This window comes from Lytechinus pictus, chromosome 15 (assembly GCF_037042905.1).
Source record: "Lytechinus pictus isolate F3 Inbred chromosome 15, Lp3.0, whole genome shotgun sequence".
NCBI lineage: Eukaryota > Metazoa > Echinodermata > Echinoidea > Temnopleuroida > Toxopneustidae > Lytechinus > Lytechinus pictus.
In genome coordinates, this window is record NC_087259.1 from 25,988,045 (window position 1) to 26,010,397 (window position 22,353).

The 22,353-nt window shown below is 33.2% G+C and overlaps 1 protein-coding gene across 1 annotated transcript in view; it reads left to right on the plus strand.

Annotated features, from left to right (window-relative positions):
* LOC129277501 (collagen alpha-1(I) chain-like) overlaps window positions 1-22,353 on the plus strand; it is a 51,679-nt gene that overhangs the window by 23,535 nt on the left and 5,791 nt on the right. Inside the window, exons 29-60 of the mRNA XM_064110050.1 lie at window positions 35-88; window positions 856-909; window positions 1,638-1,691; window positions 2,207-2,251; window positions 4,942-4,986; window positions 5,450-5,503; window positions 6,041-6,094; window positions 6,807-6,860; window positions 7,696-7,749; window positions 8,593-8,646; window positions 9,381-9,434; window positions 10,087-10,194; window positions 10,847-10,954; window positions 11,314-11,367; window positions 12,300-12,353; window positions 12,598-12,651; window positions 12,882-12,935; window positions 13,433-13,486; window positions 14,255-14,362; window positions 14,808-14,861; window positions 15,099-15,152; window positions 15,555-15,608; window positions 15,904-15,957; window positions 16,236-16,343; window positions 16,893-16,946; window positions 17,799-17,861; window positions 18,626-18,697; window positions 19,160-19,195; window positions 19,879-19,905; window positions 20,517-20,537; window positions 21,069-21,149; window positions 22,179-22,311. Coding sequence (XP_063966120.1) covers window positions 35-88; window positions 856-909; window positions 1,638-1,691; window positions 2,207-2,251; window positions 4,942-4,986; window positions 5,450-5,503; window positions 6,041-6,094; window positions 6,807-6,860; window positions 7,696-7,749; window positions 8,593-8,646; window positions 9,381-9,434; window positions 10,087-10,194; window positions 10,847-10,954; window positions 11,314-11,367; window positions 12,300-12,353; window positions 12,598-12,651; window positions 12,882-12,935; window positions 13,433-13,486; window positions 14,255-14,362; window positions 14,808-14,861; window positions 15,099-15,152; window positions 15,555-15,608; window positions 15,904-15,957; window positions 16,236-16,343; window positions 16,893-16,946; window positions 17,799-17,861; window positions 18,626-18,697; window positions 19,160-19,195; window positions 19,879-19,905; window positions 20,517-20,537; window positions 21,069-21,149; window positions 22,179-22,311 — 1,981 coding nt within the window. The remainder of the gene's footprint in view (window positions 1-34; window positions 89-855; window positions 910-1,637; window positions 1,692-2,206; window positions 2,252-4,941; window positions 4,987-5,449; window positions 5,504-6,040; window positions 6,095-6,806; window positions 6,861-7,695; window positions 7,750-8,592; window positions 8,647-9,380; window positions 9,435-10,086; window positions 10,195-10,846; window positions 10,955-11,313; window positions 11,368-12,299; window positions 12,354-12,597; window positions 12,652-12,881; window positions 12,936-13,432; window positions 13,487-14,254; window positions 14,363-14,807; window positions 14,862-15,098; window positions 15,153-15,554; window positions 15,609-15,903; window positions 15,958-16,235; window positions 16,344-16,892; window positions 16,947-17,798; window positions 17,862-18,625; window positions 18,698-19,159; window positions 19,196-19,878; window positions 19,906-20,516; window positions 20,538-21,068; window positions 21,150-22,178; window positions 22,312-22,353) is intronic.

Here is a 22,353-nt window from a genome sequence, read left to right on the forward strand (position 1 = left end):
TCAATTTTTAATGATATCCAATTATTCGTTTCAGGGATTTGATGGTGCTCCAGGCCCACCGGGTCAACCAGGACCAATGGGACCAATGGTAATAATTCATCTTAGTATTATTCTTAAACTTTCTCTTAATACATTATAATGATAATTATAGTCAGTTTTTATATAGTGCTTATCACGTAATATAACTATGTGTATATGCGCTTCAGAATATAAAGAAAGACAAAGATGTGTTACTGAATTCACTTTGAGGTATATTTTTAATAGATTAGTTTTTAGGAGCTGTTTTGAAATTGTATGCTGTATAATCATAAATCATGTGGAATAAGAGTATGCAAATTATAATTCAAATGAAGACTGTAATTACTCTTTAATCATCATGGCTGATGGATGTTCGTTTTAAGCAGTGGCAGCGGTGGGATAATATTTTGTTTTCAATCTCTTTACAAAAGTTTGTTTTCACACGATATTACAGTTAAGCAACTGGTAAAGCACCTGCTTCATGAATGGGTGGTCATGGATTTGTGTCCAGGCCGAGTCATGCAAAATATTTTTAAATGGGATCCTCTGCTTTGCAGTCGTGCACTTGGCATTTTTAGAATGAATAGGGGTAATGCTAACATATAGATATATACAGGGTCTGCTGAGAGAGCAGTTCATTTAGAGCCAAGTCCCAAGTGGCTACCAAGGGTAAATAAAACAATATTATTGGTATCATAATCTACATAACATACATGTACAACCTCTGCTATGCTTCTAATGGTTATGGAACCAGTACCCCATATTCCTTGATAGATTGTATGTTTGTAATATATAATTGATTTTGTGAGATAATAGAATAAGTTATTCTTGTTTCAGGGTCACCAAGGACAGAAAGGAAGACCAGGACAAAGTGGGGATCCAGGTCCAGTGGTGAGTTTCTTCAGATGTTTTTAAATTAGAACAAAGGTGTACAGTTGGGGGCATGAGGACAGTTCTTATAGAAAAAAAAGTTCACACATAGTTACCAAGATTTCAATGGCATTTTCTTTAATTGATTTTAGGATATAATGCCTGCTTGATGGACAGTTGCCCTTTTATTCAACAATATGAACAAATAAAAAATCGTGACTGAGAAAACAGATAAAAATAAAGAGAAAAAAGAGAATAAAGAAAAGAAATGAAAAGAATAGTTTGAATGACATATTTTTTTACATTATGTTAGAATCTGTCACAAAATTAGATGAAAAAATAGGTACAGTATTTTTTCCTCGCTCACCATTATTTAGACATTTTCTCTCTTAGGCCATAATCTGTCCCACTTATTTTTCTTCTTAATATACACTGTAGAACCACCCCTGGCTAGACTAAGCAGTATTTACAGATGCATCTGATATTGCACGATGTATTAAAGTATTCTTTGGAGGTTTTAGTGTTCTCTATTAATGTTTGTCCAGCACTTTGTTGACTTTATTTGATATTCCAAAGAAAATGATGATAATGCTGATGACGGAAAACCTTACATTAATATAAATTCTAGACAATCTTGTAGAATGTTCAAAATGTATTTTATTTATTGATTTGATACCACAAGCTCAATGTCTCTTTTGTTTAAAAATTATATTGATAAAATGATGATACAAATTCATATTGATTTAAAGGGTATCCAAGGGCATAGAGGTGACAATGGACCAACTGGACAACCAGGAAGAAAGGTATATATTACATACCTTTTTGTTTAAGTTATTATTATTTTGTATAGAAATTAAATGATGATTACCAGAAATGCACATTATGTTACAATGACTTCCCATTCAGTTGTTAAATTATTACTTGTCCACATATACAAATGATGCACATATATGAGTGCATCGGTAGGTTTTGTGAGCATGCCATACGTCAGTAATTGCTTGTGCATGATACCCATTCTATAATATGTAATATCTTAACACCATTAAATCGTTGAGATGTATAAAAAGTTTTTTTTTAATCCTTAGCTCTCTGTTGAACTGACCTAACAATGCTTGAAGAAATATGTGTCAAAATTTACAAATTACCACATCTGCCACAATTTCTTGACATCTATTATTATTCACTTAAGAAGTTATTACATAAGATTTTTATTCTTTGTTCTCCAATTTGCAATGAGAATTGAAGGCAATAGGTGGTCCAATGATACTAAATCATTAAATTTAGAAAGGCTAATTTATTTCCAACAATTTTGTTTCAGGGTTCAACGGGTGAACCAGGACTCTTAGGACCTATGGGTGAACAGGTTTGTATTTTATCCCTTGTATTTTCATTTGTGTATGGAAATAAGAATTTATTTAATTATTGCTTTGAGATATATAACAGTGATAACTGAAATAAAGATATTACTACGGTCTGTTAATTTATAGAAAACATCATTTTAATCTTATAATGTCACGCTCATCTCTTTTTTAGTATTTGAATACCACTTCCGGATCTTATTCTTTAATAGTCTTACCAGGATGTGTGATTTATCCTTGTCATAATCTTATCACATAATAGGGCCGTCTGCACCATCCCGAGTTTTCAAATTAGCGCGCTATTTCTGATCCGGCAAATTATCCCGATCTGAAAAATCTCGAGATTGTTTGCAATGGAGACGCAATTATCGCGCTAGTTCGCAGGATTAATCTCGAGATTGCAATCCCAAGTCAACTCGGGTTTATTTGCAAAATAGCGCGCTATTTTACTAATTATATTCCGCTAATTCGCAGGTGCAGACGCACTCGAGATTGGACTCGGGGTAATTTATTCATGAAGTCAGTCCATAATGCAATTCACAGTCCACTTCCACCTTGGTCAAAACCTTGAACACATCGCGATCGTACCGAACACATGCACTTTATACACGCGAATAGAGACTAGACCTTATCGCAAATAGCGTTCATCGTTTCCCCAATCAGCAACTATGGTGTCCCACCAGTGAATGGATTTTGGGAGAGACCAGACCGATGAGGGGAGGCGCTCATTATCGACGATGGTCATAGTCAATAACAACACTAACAGCAGTGTCGTCTTATTTATTTATTTATTCATTGCAACCATGACAGTTGGATTATTAACAATGCAAAGTAGTACAATTAAATACACAGTTACAAAATTATTAAAGAAATATTTAAAAACTGGTGAGAAATATGTAACAATATAGTACTTTACATTAATACCAAAACAAACAGGGAAATAACCAGCATAAAAAGGAAAACGGAACTTGAAGAATAAGCAGGGAATGTAAACAAGAGTATCTATTCAAAGTTGAAAAAATACTCACATGAAACAGGGGGGGGGCAAAAAACCTGAACCGCATTTCTTTATAAATGGTCAAACCAGATCATTCAGAATAAATTAGGTAGTTAATAGGTAATTCGGATGGGAAGGAGGAAGAGACGGGGAGAAAGTAATAAGGAATATGAGAAAGAAAAAAGAAAGGAGAAGAAGAAAAGAAAGAAGAAAAAGAAGATGAATATGAAGGAGAAGCAGAAGAAGAAAAAGAAGAAGAGAAAAAATTAAGTTGAAAAAAAGGAAGTAGAAAGAGGAGGGGGAGTATGAAAAAGGGTAAGGGGTCAAAAAGGAGAAGGAAGGAGGAAAGAAAGAAAGAAAAGAAGGAGAGAGAGAAGAGGAGGAAAAGGGGAAGGGAGCATAAAGAATGAACCTGGAAGATATTACACATTGTATCACTTTCAAGTATATAGACTTAACATGATAGCAAATCTGGGAATACGCAATATTTAAATATAAAAATGTATGTATAACATCAACAGACTGCTCGATCCTTTCAATTTATGGGTAATAAACAAACGCATTGTCTAATGCGCTAGAGACTATATTCTTGTTATTGAAGGTTGTACAGACACCAGGGGATAAAACTCTGTAGCCTACCTCTTTGTTTTACACGTTAGCAAGGGAAATTGTTTTCTGTTCCTAAAATCATACTTTTACTCTTTCTTTGATGGAAGGAGGTTATTTAAAGTGATTGGTGAACATTGTTTGACTTTTAAAAAATCTGAGCTAGAAGGTCACACTTGTCACCTGTGTCTGTGATATGTTATAAAAATGAAGCCCAGAAAAAATTGCGTTCAAAAATAATTATTTAGTGCTTCAAAAATTGAAATATAAAGTGACCGAAAACACCATCTTAATTTCATCCCATACACTTATGTGTACTATTTAGGCGTCTATAAGACGCCTATTTACAAAATCGGGGTTTGCCTTGTAGTTTTAGCTTTTCATTCTCAATAATGGTTGTTTTCAGGGTTTATTAGTTCTAATACATGCACTTGTACACATGTTTCATCTTGGTTTGAGATTTTTTTAAATCGGCTGCTCACAAAGTTAAACGATACCTTTAAGATATGATCTGACTTCTGCAATTGGAGGGACTGCTTTTCACACATGATTTTCCTGCGGTCGGATAACAATTCTAATTTTAATTCTTTGAGTGCCTCAGTATACGATAACTGTGGGTTGATTATACGCATTGCTCGTTTTTAGTTTGTACAGATTCCAGTAATTGTGATTGTTCGTTTGTTTACCCCCCTTCGCAAAATTAAGCTCGGAACAGTGAGATAGTGAGATATTCATTATGTTCAATTACGTTTCCCATTAAAGTCATGCACCATATAGGGCTTTGTTTTAACACAATAATTATTGTTTAAACGCAATAATTCGTGTTTTATTGTGTTTAAAGAAATGTAATAATAAGTTCGCTTTTGTATCAGTAGTGGTCAGTTATTTGTATATTCACCATTATTGATTATTGGTCAGTGTGATGACAATTGAAATAGCAATAAAACAAATAAACATATCGGAATCTGAATATGAATATACTTGTTTTTCTCACTTTAAAGCATGAATGTGAATTTCACTTGCTTATCTCACTTTAAAGCAGTCATTTTGCCTGTAAAAAGAAAAATCGTTTTATTTATTTTCATTTTATAGGGCACACGTGGACAGAAAGGGACAAGAGGAGAGAAAGGATCAATTGTAAGTTAACATATATTCTTTTTTAGAATACCAAGGTGAGAGTAAATTAAATTATTCGCTTGTTGCCATATTTGGGATAAGTTGAAAAGTATCCAAGTTAAGATATTATCCCAAGTCATTTTCCCCCCTAAAGGTATGCGTTTTTTGCAACTGGCTTTTTGGTGATAGATATATGATAGTAATAATGCAATTTGCATTAATGCTGTAATTTAGACCTAGATCTAAATATAAGAAGATTTGACAGTACTACATTTATTGCAAGGTTAAAAATGTTGATTAGATTCTTTCTAAGCAGGATAAATAATTATTTCTGGCATGATGAATTAACCAATTAAACAAATTGGATATTCATTGTCATGATCCAAAACATGAAATTTCATTCGCTGTGATTGATATCATCAGAAATGTCTCATTTTATCATTTCATTACTGTCTGAATGAATAAATTGTTGTTGCTATATCAGGGAAGGCGTGGGAATGATGGGCCACTTGGTGAGCCAGGACCTGCAGGATCTGAGGTGAGTGGTGTTTATTTACCCAGTTAGCCCATAAGGGAAATTCCAGCATTAGGGACAATACATGGGGGCTTATTTCTAGAAACCATCATTTTCATTCTCAATTGTGTTGTGGTAATGACAAATTTATCCCTGTGAAATTTTATATACAGTATATCCGAATTTGAGTCAGCTTCTAAGTATCATTTGGTGATTATCACACATACTGTTTGTCATTATGGATAGAACACTATCTGGACATTAATTTTCATCTATCCATGGAGCTATTACCTCTATGATCTATCAATGCATTTGTCAAATGAATTGTGAGCTCAAGCATATCTCAAAAGAAAATTGCTTAATCTTTATTAACCAATTTTCTTCTGAAATGGGTACCCAGGTGCCGGCATCATGCATTTTTTTAAAACATAATTGAACAATTTGATGTCTTTAATGATGAGGATGCCAAGTCAGGAATTTCTAAATCAGTTAATCTGAAGCTAGATTCTGATTGGTTATTGGAATGATTTGAATTTTCCTCTCTTTTTTCTCATGTACCAGGGCCTCGATGGACCACCAGGCCAACCAGGAATTCAGGGAAAAATAGGATTGATGGTAAGAAATTGATTGAAGTAGAATATTGGTGGATTTATTAAATATTCATTTGCACTTATGACTCTACTCCTGAGCCGCGATTGTTATATAAGTACAGTAATTATTGGATTAAAGATGACTGTACGTGGCCAATTTTGTCAGCGATTAGAATAAAAACCTGACCTGTACTGATGTATCGTGATGCTAAAATGTTAGTGAACCCCTCCAGAAAATGAACATATTTAAACATGTTCAAGTTCTGCAGAGTTTAAGATATTTAATTGTGAAGTCACTTGATGAATTATTGCATTCAATGAAGTTTCTCTGGGCTCGCCCGATATTGTAGTGTTGTTGTCTACATTCAACACTCAGCATGAAGGAGTGTGTTTTGTGGCGGGGTTCACTAACCTCCTAGCACCACTGTAAATGTAGTATAAAATTAATATCCAACCCGTATACATGGTATATGGAACGGTAGACCTATGATATAAACTTTAATGGCCAAGGAAATTCATATTTCTCCTCTGATTATTCCTCTAGATAAGCAAAACTCTTCAAAGCATTTCTGTTGTCCTGGCCTTACACAGTGAGGTTCAAAATTCTACAATTGGACAATTTATCATGTGAATTTTATCTATGAGATTCTAAGTGTGTCATTTTATGACTTTGATAATGTTTCTGTATAAGTTGCATTAATTTCTAACTTGATTATTATGCTGTTAATCTTTAATAGGGACTTCCAGGGATACCAGGTTATATCGGTCCACAAGGAACAAAAGGTGAAAAGGTATGGAGAAGTATTGCTATCCCTGTCTTTAGAAACAGTGAAGATTTTTAAATGCATATTCATTGTTAATTCTCAAGTTACTTATATGACATATATCATAAATTTGACATGAACACCATATGGGAAAGATGAATATATGTACACAATTAAATCACCATCACTAGCATGTTGGAACTATTTAATGTAGAATGATAAAAGTTCGGGCTCTCCTTGAGCTCGGATTAGACACTTATTTGCCCCACTCATTCTTGAGTTTAAGAAACTATCCCAACTGTTTCTTGGTCCGAAATCCACTATCTGAAGTAACAAAATTATTGTTTTCCAAATGAAATACGGGAATCTGACTCCAAAGGGACAATCCATGTAATGTAGAAAACATTTACTTGGCATATTTTACTAGCTTGGACTAGCTTGAAACATCATTTTTGTTGAATTGACACTAGATGACATGGTGGGCAAAGGAATCATGGGTGTAAAAGGTCATCTACACACCAGTCTAACACTTATTTTTCATCTAAAAAGTAAATCTGCATGCCCTCCTTGTTTTCTTGTATTTATGTAAGCCATGATAATAGTTATGTTTGTTTGGTGAAACTGCATATGCTCTTGCGACAATTGCTCCGGTCTTAATATCTCAGAAGGCGTAAGGCTAGAATTAGGTTGTAAATAGAGTTTTTGGTTCAGAATAATGTATAGATTAAGGATTAATCCGATTAGGGTTTATTCAGTTTTGGAGGTAAGGTCTTATGTTGGGTTTAACGTGCAGATCTTCCATCAGAGTAATTGTCGCCGGTGCAAATGTCATGGAACCCTTTGTTCATATCTTTGTATTCAGGGTGAAAGAGGAGCAAGTGGATCAAATGGACGAGATGGTGATAGAGGAGATAGGGTAAGTTTGTTTCTGATGTGACTAAGTAAGAAAGTACATGTAGATCTATTTCTCATCTGATGATATAATCAGCGCCATTAGTTTAGTGATTCCTTTATTGGTCACAGTCATTCTAGCCTGTTAGTTGAAATTAGGAACACAGGTAATGTGATTACGATTTATCCCTATTTTGTTTTGCTTCCATTAGTGTGTGGTTACAACGGTTGGACATAATTTCTTCGAAATTACTAGTTTCTAAAGAAAAATATGAAGCGATTCAGAAATTTCACAACTTCATAACAGTGGGTGACTGGGATATAATTGTGCTTGCATCACTGATGTACGGAAGGGTGGGGTGGGCTTAGAGAGCCTGCCCAAGTTCAACAATGGGGTTCATGTGGAAGAAAAAGGAGAAAAGGGTGAAGCAAAAAAAAGGTGCAAAATATCGTATTGTTTGTTTATTATTATGTCAAAAATATATCAAAAGTTAAAGGGCCAAAAAGGCAAAGAAAAATTTTGAAAGTCTATCTATACATATGCCATGTTGTGCAATGTTGGCAAATTACACCATTTGGCATAGGTTTGATGTATTACATTAAACTTTGCTTATATTATTTTATATATATACATGTACTGCTTATCTCAGTTTTATCTGACTTATAAGAGGCAATTTTTGTCAGATTTATTTTCGTCATAATTGTTGGATCGCCACCCAACAGCGGACATCTCCTGGATCTTGTTTAATCCGTTTCACAAAATATGATGTATACTTAGTTTTAGTGTTTAAGTGCACTCTTTAGTTTGTTAAAAGGTTACGATGGTATGATGCATGTTGTATTACGTTTCATTCTGTTTTATTTATAGGGAACAAGAGGCCAACAAGGAGGCATGGGAAAACAAGGATCTAAAGGAAATAAGGTATCTTACAGAATTATATAAAATCTACACTGTATTTGATTAGTATCTTTGATACATGTGATGTAATAAATATATCCTACAAATGCACATAGCTCTTCCCTCAAGAACTATCCTATATTTTACCATCATTAACTGATGACAGGCATGACCAAATAATTAATATATCAACGAACATCGTTTTTAATAAATCAGGTTTTAAGAAACTAAGATTAAATGCTGACTTGCATGAAGAATGTATTTCAATATGTTCGCATTGTCAATGGAAAAGCTATTCGCTATTTCTAATTTCTTGTTTTAGGGATTTTAGTTGCAGTTGGTGATGATATGATTTGTCTTGATTAGAAACAAGTTTCATATGTCAATAATCAGTTTAAACAATTAGTTGTATTATCTGCAAGTTATTACCCAATTGTTCACATCCTCATTTTTCTTGGTACATGCAGTATAGTTGCAGTGTGACTGAGATATATATGTGAAATTTGCCTTCCTGTCGTTTTCGCAATTAAAACTTAACATGTCGTGTTGTTATATCAATGATTACTCTGTAATACAGTACTGAATATAAAACATCTCATGATTATGGTTTATATCTAAACAATCACAGCTGTTATTTTATACATTTTAGTTTTAGAACTTAGATTGATTGTTTTCTAAGAGGGATTACCTGGAATTCAATCACTGCTGCTATTTGATACATTTTAGTTTTAGAACTTGGATTGATTGTTTTCTAACAGGGATTACCTGGTATCCAAGGTGTACAAGGAGAAAGAGGAGACTCCGGTGATACTGTAAGTGATCGGTGTGTAGCATAGTTTTCTGTTCAGTTATGTAATAAGCCGTCATTCATGGAATTTATTTCTTATTTATTCATCCATCATCAAGAAACATGATTATTACTTTTTATTTTGGATATTATGACCATAACATCTGCTTTGCAGTTCTTTGATGAACATGGCAAGCTCCTAATCGGTTTTAAAATGATTAATATCACATTTTAGTATTGTATGGTAGACTTGTGGTATTTTGGGGGTTCGTTGGGGCTATAATTGCCTCTATTATTTAAATAATATTTTCGGATTAACATATTTCTTCAATTTTGCTGATTGACATTGATGAACTTTTCTGGCAATAATTTTAAAATCCTTTATAATTATAAGACCAACTGAACAATTACATAATCTATTTCACAAATAACATGTAATGAAAGTTTATGCATCATGAGATTAGACTCGAACTATTTCAGGATTATTGATTTATAAAATGTGATAATCTATCTATACATTTTGAATTGTCATTTCTGTGAATCAGCTTTTCTTTGTAAGATATTCGAAAGAAACCCAGACAATTATCTATAAGAAACGTAGCTAGCAATTATCCAGGATATTGCACTGCATCGATTGATTAATGTATGGCTGTATTAATTAATGTATCTTTGGACAGGGACCGATAGGAAGCTATGGTGTCACTGGAGAGAAAGGTCTCCCAGGATTCAAGGGAGAATCAGGAAGACCCGGTAGACCAGGACATAACGGATATCCAGGTGGCAAGGTGAGCCTGAGCAGGAATACAGGATTAATTTTACTTTCCATTTATTCAAATGATTTGCAACTTTTTGAATATGAGCTACTTTGCCCTACATGCAAGAAAAGTATGCCATGTAATGAAAAGATGAATCCTGAAAAAGCATTTTTGAAAAAAAAATCATTATTTGCTTCACCATATATAATAATGTGATAGTGGCAGGAATTGCGAGATGATTTTGCTGTATTTGAATCATAGAACCATAGAACCATTTCATGATTGACACTACTCAGTTAAAAATATCTTGATGAATGATGATATCACTCAACTAAAACCTTCCTATTTCCGTCTTTCATCTATTTAGCTGAACATAATTCAAATTTTGTGAATTTTAGCTTCATATAAGCTTCTACAAACTTTCTCTTAGATAATGTCATAAGATTTCAATATCCTCTTCAATTATCACATTTTTCAACTGTCAAACAACATTTTGCTTTAATAAAACAGTTTGTCTGAACAAATTTATCAAAAGGAAGATTCAAACACTACATAATTTCAAGTAATGCAAAATAAAAAAGGGAGTCTGCTTAAGTTCTATTCTGCACGAGGTTGGAGAGTTTATTAAGTATGATTTTATGAATAAAAATGGGCTTTAAAATGTTATCCTTATTCATCTTAGGGAGCACCGGGCGAGAGAGGGCGGAAAGGTGATCCCGGAAATCGAGGGAACCATGGACCAACTGGTCGGCCAGGAATCAATGGAGAAAGGGGTGACAGCGGTCCTGCAGTAAGATTTCTAATTAATATTTTGATGATGTTCCTATTGACTTAAAATAGTCTCTCTAAGGATTTAGATGAGCTTGAAGTTAACTTAAAATCACTATATGTTTTAGATCCTCAAGGACTGATTAAATATAATACAGAGCTACGTTCATTATTGATGAGTGACAATTCTATAGAGAATATATTTTAGTTTTGATAATTCAAATACAAATTCTGATATTGAATCTGCTGGATACCTGAAAAGACAAATCTTATTGTGATTTGATGAGCAACATAATCACTTTTCACCACTTCCTGGTAGTATATTTTCATCATGATATGACGATCATATGCAGATAAAAATAATTCATTTTATCACGACAGGGGGAACGTGGCCCACCGGGAATTCAAGGCACACCAGGGGAAACAGGAACTGCGGTAAGGAAAATAATCATGACACAAATCATGTTTCCCCTTGCTATCTATCTCGCCTGACTCCCCTGAATTTGAATGTTAAACAAAATATTTTTCTTTTTTTATGTACCATTTTGGTTTAATGATATATAAGTAATGGGGAATAAAGTATTTTACAATGAAGCGAAAGTTGTGTTTGCCTTAAGATAAAATGGAAGGGATAATAGTTATAATTAACATAATTACTATCATTGCCCACACAGCTTACTAATGAGTCTTCTTTGGCCAGATTGGTTTTTCCAAAGCTTCCTAAAAATCTTTAAAATCTTAGAATTCTTAAAAATCAGTGACACTAGGGTGGAAATAATTTCTATATCTAACAGTGTTTAAAGGCACCCAAGGGCACTGTGTCACTATGAAATGTGCATTTACATGAATGATAAGTAGACATCATAGCAAATCATTCTAATAATCATCTGCATTACATGACCTCCATGATACATCCCACCGCTGCCACCATCATTTTCATTATAGTGTAATAAACCATACAAAAACTACCACGTATGTTTGCTTTGAAGAGAAAATGTATTATTGTAAAATAACATTGTTGTTCATCATTGTCTTAATTATCACTATAATCATAACTATTTTTATCGTTATTTCATTTCATTATAAGTAGTAGGAGTAATAGTGGTAGTAATATTAGTGGGTGTTGTAGTGGGAATTGTAGTAGAAATTATCATTATTATTGATAATAGCTTTATAACCATCATCATTACCGTTTTTGCCACGATCATTTTAATTTTGATAATTTTCATATAGATATGATAGATTTCAGTTTTATAACCATACCATTGCCTCCTCTTTTCTTAGGAGCGCCTTGAGCACCTAACAAGGTGGATATGAGCGCAATATAAATACCCTATATTATTATTATTATTAATTTGATGTTACAGGGTTTCCAAGGGAAACAAGGAATCAAAGGTGAAGAAGGACAACAAGGGCCTACGGTATGTCATATTTCTCATTATTTTCTTTCGAATTTCGTCCTAAAAGTTCTTACATTTGCTCATTTAGTATAATTGTAAGAAAGGAAATCAGTTGGTTTTGGTTAATTCTCCATGCAACTTCACTGTTTACTTTTACCAGCTTTATTCAAGATGAAATCCAAAATATGAAACTATGAAATATTTGGTATTTTATAATTATTATTTTTTTATGAAATATTTGTGATTTTATGATTTTTCTTTCTAGGGAGCGATGGGTGAAGGTGGTTCTGCTGGAACAAGTGGATACGTTGGTGCTCAGGTATGAGTGATTTTTTCTAAATAAATATATTTGCATGTTCTTATGTAATTTTTATTTTCCTTTATCAAAACATGATTATTGTGTTACATGTATAATGAATTTACATTTACCCTTAAAAAGGCAGGGACAGAACATTTCAGAGAATTGAAATTGTTGGCAGAAGATCATATTTATTTTTTAATTGTTCTGAAGGTTTAGATATAACGTTATGATTGTATTTCATTTTACAGGGCCCAGCAGGTGGCTCCGGAGAGCCAGGTTCTGCTGGAGATAATGGAGAAAATGTGAGTAGATTGAAAACACATTGTTTATCACAGAACAAGATGTTTTTTGTTCAGGTTTTCCTGCATACACAATTGTTTCATGATATTTTTTTTCTAATATTTATTTTGATACCTTATATGAAAGGAGAGGATCATGCATGATGAGCCAGAAGAGTTTGAAACTTTACTGCCAAAATTAGACGGGCAAAATAATTGACCGAGATATAAATTTTGAAACGACAGTACATAAATGGGGATAGTAGACTATCGGCAATTGTTTTATGTTCTTTGTTTCTTATACTTCAGCTCCCCTTCCGACTGAGGGTTAATACAGAATTAATTACATGTCTTTCACAAATAAGTTCCGACAAGCCGTGGTGTCTATCATTCATAATCTGCTGATCAATTGACTTTTCACAGCATTTTATTCTCAAAAATCAAATAAAACATAGATGCTGGTTGTGATATCTATCTCTGCAATTAATGACATAATGATTTTTTTTTCTCTCACACCCTAGGGTGAAGATGGCTTATCTGGCCCTCAGGGACCTATTGGGCTTCCAGGTAAACTGGTAAGAATCCTTAAGTAATGGGTGTAAAGGTGTATGATTCATATGTTGGATACGTGATTGTGATGATGATGATGATGATGATGGTGGTGGTGATGATGATGATGAACAGCATTTGTATAGTGCCATTTATCTGTAAACAAAATCAAATGCACCGGCTCCCCAATATGTTACCCATTATTTACTAATTTGCTGGAAAAAAGGTCTTTAGTTCAGATTTTAAAGACTCAATGTTATTACAAATAAATCATCATTGATGGGGATGATGACAACGACAATGACTATAATGATGGTGATGATGATATTGATAATGATGGTGATGATGATGAGGATGATGATCATGATGATCATGATGATGGTGGCGATGATGATGATGAGAATGATGATGGTTGCGATAATGGTAGTAGTTTTATCATGAAGGCTTACATGACCATAGAGTTTGAAAAGTCATGCCAATTTTTCATAAAATGTGCACATGTTTACTGCATTCAAATGTGGAAATGGTTTCTAAAAAAGGTCCTGAGATTTCAATTTAATGCAAATTGATGGTCTTGGGGATATTTGATTATTGATTAGGGCCACTGTACCTAAATTATGAGGTTTATTTCAAATTTAAGTCTTTCGTATGAGAAAGTTTACTCTCTATTTATTTATAATTATAATTTTGTTAACAATGACATTACTGTATCGATACTATGTAATCTGAGAAGTTATACAGCAGTAACAATTTTCCCTACTGATGTAATAATTTATCATTCATACAACTTGCAGGGCCATCTTGGGCTGCTTGGACCTAAAGGACCACTTGGACAGCAAGGACCACAGGGACCAGTGGGTGAACCAGGTACTCGCGGGGAGGATGGTATACCAGGACCTAGGGTAAGAAAAAAGAGGGTGTTTCACATAAACTGTCATGCAATGCGCAATCTCATTGATTAGTTTGAGGTTAATAATGTGTTGATGTGTTATGTACCACACATTTAATACTCAAAATTTAAGTGTAATTTTATATAAATAGATTAACTATTTGAACCAACTTCCCCTAACGGGGGTGGGGGGGGGGGGCTTCCCCAAATAAATGTGTACAAAAATGTAAAAATAACCATCTGATCATGTTTTTTGCATGGTTCTCTTTAACTTCTTTTGTAATAATCTCTTCAGAAATTAAACTCTAATTATGGTATTTCATAAAACAGCTGAATTATGAATTCATAGAAAAGGTTCTGAACATTTAGCATTCATGATTTATTCCAGAAATGACATAGTTTATATTTTAAACGATTGTTACAGACTTCACTGCGATGAATTTAATTTCTGTTGACAGGGAAAACAGGGAACCAAAGGACATCAAGGCTCTAATGGATGGCAAGGAGATGCGGTAAGATATGACATTGTTTATGAAATCTAATCTTAAAATATTTAAAGTTAGTCTTATTGCATTTTGATCTTCGATGGATCACAGTTTAAGTAACCAACTTCATAGACAACTTATCACACTTATCTGCTTTTGCAAAGTTACTGAACATTATATAATTAAAAAATATAAATTTTGTTGATATTATATGAATAATGTGAAATTCTTAAATATTAATTTTCCATTTTTACTCCATTATAGGGCAGTCCTGGTCCACAAGGCATGCCTGGTATGGACGCACTGAAAGGAGAAAAGGTATGCATTGATTTTTTGCCATAGAATATCTCTTATTCCATAATGAGTTCTACCACTGCTACTGAAAATGTAATTACTATCTTATTATTCTTTTGATCTCATTCTGTTCCTCCAAGTGGTGCATCCTCCCATATTTATTTTTATTTAATAGGTTTTAGTGATCAATTTTGATAATTAGATTGTCTGAATTCGATTTTACTTTGAGAAAACAGTCATAAAACAAAAATATATGTATCAAAGATTTCTATAGAACGTATTCTCTGCTCGTTTTAATATCCGGTTTCATTGTAGTTTGATACAGCATTATGGACAATTATGTTAAGTTCTCCGAACTTCATTTCCTCACATTGAATGGTAAGAATCAGAATTCTTTCTTTGTTTTATCTTATATGATTTTAACAGGGTACACCCGGTTTAGAAGGTGCGAAAGGAAGCCAAGGATACACCGGAAGAAATGTAAGCATATGTCATCTATTTATAAAATTGACATTATGAATGGCATTACGGGATGTATAATGTGAATTCATAATTTGTCACTCTTACATATTTGTGTAATGTCTCTCATTCTTTATGTTTTGCAGTTGAAGAACGTGAAAATGAAACAATAGATAATTGTTCCCTTTTCAGGGGACATGATGAAATGTATACTGCAACTGGAACTAAAATCACTTAGTCATTAAAAATTATATTGTGAACTGTGTGTTCTTTTAGATATTATTATGATAATTTGAATATTTTATTATCATCCTAGGGTGAGAGAGGACCCCGCGGCCCACCCGGAGAAACTGGTGAAACAGGGAATTCGGTAAGTAGTGGTGATGCTTTTTATGAAGGAATGCCACTTCGATTGGAAATTTTCAAGAACTTGCATTTTCCAAAATTTGCTAAAATTCAGGATACCATAATTAATTAATATACATATGTAAAAAAAATAATTTTTGACAGAATGTTGACTTGTTGTATATTTCTTTTTTCAGAATGATGATACTTAGTAATATTAAATATTTTCGCTTAACTGTCTTGTGTCATGAAGAATCATTGATAATTATATGAAAAACAGTTGTCTTGTCAATTCTTTTGTAGGGTCCACGTGGTTTTACTGGACAAATAGGATTAACAGGAACCAGCGGCAAACAGGGTGCAGTAGGTCCATCAGGACCTAAGGGACCACTAGGAAACATCGGTGATCAGGTAACACACATTCAAATATTCCCCACCAAATATGTGATACAATTAAGAGGTAGAATTTCATCTATTTAGAATTCAATTTAGAATAAGTAAAAAAGGTAAAGGAGCAGATTCCTTGAAGGTGATTTGTATCTTGCCCTGATACTAATCACAGAATCATGGGTGTAGTTTGTACTATGCATATCTGAAAACGATATAACACATGTTTCCAGCACTCATTTAAATCCAACTTAGGTTAACATTCACTTAGAAAAAAAGAGAAAACGTTGACTTGCTAATATTCTATTCTGCCTAGCCTAATTGGGTAAGAATAAGCCCTATTTGGGGTAAAGACATTTGTAAACACGTTCTACTTGATCTTTCTCCTGACTCTTTACTCCTAAGCTATCTGCATTAGATATGAACATGTGCACTTACCATTCTTACAAATCCTTCCTTTCATTATACAATAATCCATGTTTAGATTTTAACAGCTGTTATACACGTGCACAGCAAGACTAATTTGTAAAGGAATTTTTTAAAATTTATTTTGTTTTTATTTTATTTTTACAGGGTAATAATGGTGAACCAGGAATCGCAGGACTCCAGGGCTTCAAAGGTGTACCGGTAAGTTGACAATGTTAAAAAATATGCAACAAAATGCTTATGATTCTTCGCATTGCATACTATTACCTTGGCTTTAGCACTGCTACCTTGATCAGACATTCGAGGAATTCCTTCCCACCCATTTAATGCACCTGGGTGAAGAGTGGCAAAAGTAGATAAATGCCTTGCCAAAGGATGCGAGTGCTGCGGTAGGATTTGAACACTTATCTTGAAAAGTTAGAAGGCTTTATTCATGTATTTATTTATTCATTTATTTATTTATCGACAATGTAAAATGAAACTGGTACAGTTAAATACACAGTTACAATGCAAATTAAATATTTAAAGACTAGTGGGAAATACATAACAATACACATTGTACGTTAATATCAGGACAAAAAGCGGGATTTATCCATGACCGGATCCATGAGCCATAACAATAATGAAATTTTATAATGGACTTGGTTTCCAAGTGGTAGATTAAGTATCATGCTGGCAAAAACAATTAATCTTTGGAATATTTCATGTTTTAATCCTGCTTTGGGTTTATTGACAGCTTGTGTGAAAATAGCTGATTATATAGTAAGTAGTGGTGATTTTATATGATTTGATCAAAGGACGTGAATTTATATGATAGTAAGTATGGAAAAAGGGACATGAATTGATACTTCACCATCAGCAAAGAGAGGTACAAGTAAAGACTTATGAATTATGTGATCTGCTCTACATATTTGTTGTGACATTGGTGAACTTAAAGCTTGATAATTATATTCCCTTTTCAATGTTTGCCATTACTATTATGTTCATCTCTTATATAGCTGTGACACATGTCACCTTTTCTTGACAAATTTATTACTTTCTTGCTTATTGAAGGGATATCGTGGCGACATTGGTGACTTTGGTTTCAGGGGATTGAAAGGACGTGTTGGAGATGCGGTAAGATTTCTCTTTTTGATACTCTTCCTCCTTCTCTTCTTTTTTCCTGTTTTTGTCTTATTGTCTTCAATACTTGAATAAAAAATCACAATGGGATGATCATCCTATACTACCGTATTCCCCCTCCCCCTGTAGCGCTGGCCATGTGTTGATATAAGGGCTATACAGGTGGACTTTGAAATCTTTAAGTTTAAAAAGCATTTCTCATTTTGATATTTTTGTTGGGTTAAATGAGTTACTTTTATTCAAATGGATGGACATCATGTAAATTTGAGAAAGAATAAGTTTAAAAGATTGTAGGAAAACGATATTCTAAATGGTGTTGAGTCCTAAATATGATGTAACTTTGTTCATATTTTGAAACTTTAAATTAGTACAACTATATTTTTCATATGTAAATTTGGTCTAACTGTTCTGTATAATATTTTCTGTTTGACGCAAGAATGGGTAGTATACCCCTTTAAATTCACATTGTGATAGGTTCTTTGTTTACATGAAAATTATTTTGTACTATCATTACTATATGAGTATCACATGAAGTACTAGATTTACTTTTAATGGGCTTCTCCATTTTCAGGACATATAAGTCACAAATTCCTTTAATCAATATATACTTTTTTGGTTATTGAATGCATGTATAGATTTTGTTTAACTGTTGCAATTGTACCCTCTTATTTATCGTATAGATTCACTCAACTCTATTTTCTTGATTTGCATTTTGTTTAAAATGAAATTAAAAAATGAAACATGATGTTTGTTTACAGGGTACTGCTGGTGAAAGGGGCCCAGCTGGATTCCCAGGCCTAGAAGGAATTCTTGGTCAGTTTGGTATTCAGGTAAGTCTATTTCATAAATTAGCAATTGAATACATGTCTTGTTTATTCAAAGAATAGTCTAGATGTTTTTATGTTTATTAAAAAATACTTCAATCAATGAGAAAGGGTATATTAAAAGTAGATGATATACTGTATATCTATGATTTTATTTTTAAAACCTGTAAAGACAACATACATGTAATTATGCCTTGTGCTGACTCAGCCTTGAGAGCTGAGATCAGACAGTCTGAGGCAGAGTGTACTACAAATGCCCGATTTCTCAAGGCCTAAATCTTCCAGGTTTTAGCCCTCCAAGGCCAAGGCCATGGAAGAACGTACAAGGCCAAGCATAATGCCAAGGCCTGATTTCTCTATAAATGCCATGACATGACAATGTCTCTGATTTATACTTTCCCATTTCATTTGATTTCTTAACAAACCTCCATAATGATTGATAATGCTTCTTAATTTGTATTTACACAGGGTCCGAGAGGAGATATAGGACAAAAGGGCATACTGGTATGTCATTATTGCTTTTATAATACTAACCAACCGTAATAATGCTGAAAAGATGCTATTGATAGTGTTATAAAATATGATATAGTGCACATGATCTCAAAAATTCATTTTCAATAATACCCCCTATGGCACTATCCCCTTAAAAAACAAATGGGTACATAATTAATTTGTTTTTACAAAATTGACAATCAATCACTCTGGTAATCATTAAATATCAATGTTTTCAATATAAAGATACAAAATAAAATTCCATGTTTTTTCGCCTTTACAATCAAGTCAACCCAACCCACTCAGGGGCGGTGATTTTCAGAAGTATTTGTTATTCAGGTACTTATATTAATACACTGTGTATTAATTACATAATGTCAAAACTACCTGACTTACCCGAGGCAAGATTTCCATTGATTCCCCAAATGCTTTAAACACTTGAGCCTCGTAGGCATATGTCGGATTCGCTGCTGGATATCTTTCTTTGATCCGATAGTTATTTTCAGATGCTTGCTTGGTTTTTGTTATGTTATATCTTCTTCTTTACCCTTAATAGTCCATTCTCCTGTCTTTTTCTATTTATTCTTTTGATATTCCTTCTTTATGCCTCTTCTCATCCCCTCATCTATCTCTCGTTCATTCTTGGTATGTATTGCATCACACTTGAATTAGACTTTTTCTCTTTCTCTCTTTAGGGTGATACCGGATATCCTGGCCCACCGGTAAGAATTTTTTTATATCAATTAAAATAGCATTATTAGTAGTATTGACAGCAGTGCTAATGGTACAAGGAAAAGTAGTAACACTAATAGATGTAGTAGTAGTAGTAGTATTACTACTAAAAATATTAGTTGTTCGAACTGCCATGGCAGGCATATATCTAAAGAAGCAGTAGTTGTAGTAGGTGATGCTATAGTACATTAGTTATTTTTGTAGTAACAGCAGTAATATAAGAAGTAAAATATTAAGTAGTAAAATATTAAGTAGTAGTAGCAGTAGTAGTAGTAGTAGAAGAAGTAGTAGTAGTAGTAGTATTCGTTGTCGTCGTAGTAGTGGTAAGTAGTAGTAGCAGCAGTATGCAGCAGCCGTTTGGCAAGCCATTTTAACATTTAATCCTATTTCTTGATATCAAAAATTCGAATTTGATATCAAGAATTTGAATCAAGAAATGAATTCTTAATATCAAGAAATAGGATTAAATGTTAAAACGGCTTGCCATACAGCCACGGTATTAGTAGAAAAAGTATTACAATATTTGTTTATTGAAAGGAACTATGATTCCAATTGATATTGTTTGTAATTCTAGTTTCATTTTTTTCACATTTCAAAACAGGGTCCTCCTGGTAGCTATGCGGTAAGTTGATATGGTATATATATAATGGTTTATATTGTGTTCTCTTTTGATATTAAATTGTAGCCATTTCTATGTCAATGAACTTCTTATCCTTCTTTTAATACTCTGATACAATAAAAGATTGAAGTAAATGACAATTGAAGATAAGCATTATATTTATGTACATATAACAGTTATTCCTTTAAGAAACTCCTTAAACATATGTCTTTCCTGATACAGTCATTTTCATTTTTTAATTTTCTTTTATCTCTTCTATACAATGTATTCTAATTATTTACGTCCTTACTGATTGTTTTGAAAATGCTGTGATATAGATATATCACAGCTCTTTCACTTTCATTTTCTGAAAAGTGGAATATTCTTCAGCTTTTCTTTGTTAATTTTTTTTTATATTATATATACACCATGGAGAGTGTATTAATTTGCTGTTGATATTATATGACGGTAAAATTATTTTATACAACTGAAAAAATAAAATAGTACTTTTAATTGATGGTTGATAAATGTCTCATTCTTTCTTTCCCCATTCAGGGTGAATTTGTAAATGATGCCGATGCTCTAGCCTCTCTATTACATTACTTCTTTGTTTTACCAAGACCAAAACACATAGGGGTGAGTGTGAATGCTATATAGGTATCTCAATTTAATTCCATAGATTCAAAGTGACATCCACTTTCTTTCAGTATTATTTCAAATTCACTGTGTATGACAATATTTTTAAATGGATCACCATGGATTGTTGCTGGGCATGCCGACCAATGAGTGTATTGTATCAGAGATTAATCTATCTCATTCTACCTCATAGTTGTAAAAGCAGACCCCTCCTCCCTCTTCTGTTCTCTCTCCGAGCATGTGACAGTTCAGTAGTGAATAGTATTTAAAGAAAGGTAAATACCTGTAGAAGGGTATAATAGACATCTTAAGATTTTGTTTTTTGATTATCTGTGGTAGATTGAAAACAAGAAAGAGAGCAATTTTATTATAACTGAGAAATTAAAGGAGAATGAAACCTTTGGAACAAGATAGCTTGTGTGAAAACAGAAAAATCAAAGAAACAGATCAACGGAAGCTTGAGAAAAATCTGACAAATAATGAGAAAGTTATGAGCATTTTAATATTGCGATCACTAATGCTATGGAGATCCTCAAATTGGCAATGCGACAAAGATGTGTGATGTCACTTGTGAACAACTCTCCCCATTACTTTAGTATATATTTCACTTAAATTGCCTCTTTTATCACATCAATCAGTAGATCATGTGTTCTTTCTATATATAGGAGAGCATGTAATACAGATTTTTAAAGAATACATCATGGATAAAGAGTTTGTATCACCATAAGAAAAAGCAAAAAGATACATTTTGAGGGTATTCTATAGTCCATCAAAGGGAAAGTTGTTAACATGTGACATCACACATCCTTGTCGCATTGCCAATGGGAGGATCTCCATAGCATTAGTGATTGCAATATTCAAATTCTTATAACTTTCTCATTGTTTGTCCGATTTTTCTCAAACTTTCTTTGTTCTTATTCTTTGATTTTTCTGTTTCGACACAAGCCTACCTGTTCCAAAGGTTTCATTTCCCTTTAAAGATTTTGTTATCAAAGTCACTAATGATGTATTTAATGTTTATATTTGCAGGACGTGGATGTATTTTATATGATGAAGTATTTATACCGCTATATTGAGGGCATGAAGCACCCATTAGGTACCCAAGATCTACCTGTAAGGACCTGTCGAGATTTATTGGATTGCCAACCAGACATGGATGATGGTGAGATACTGCCAAACATATATGATCTTTAAAGGAGAATAT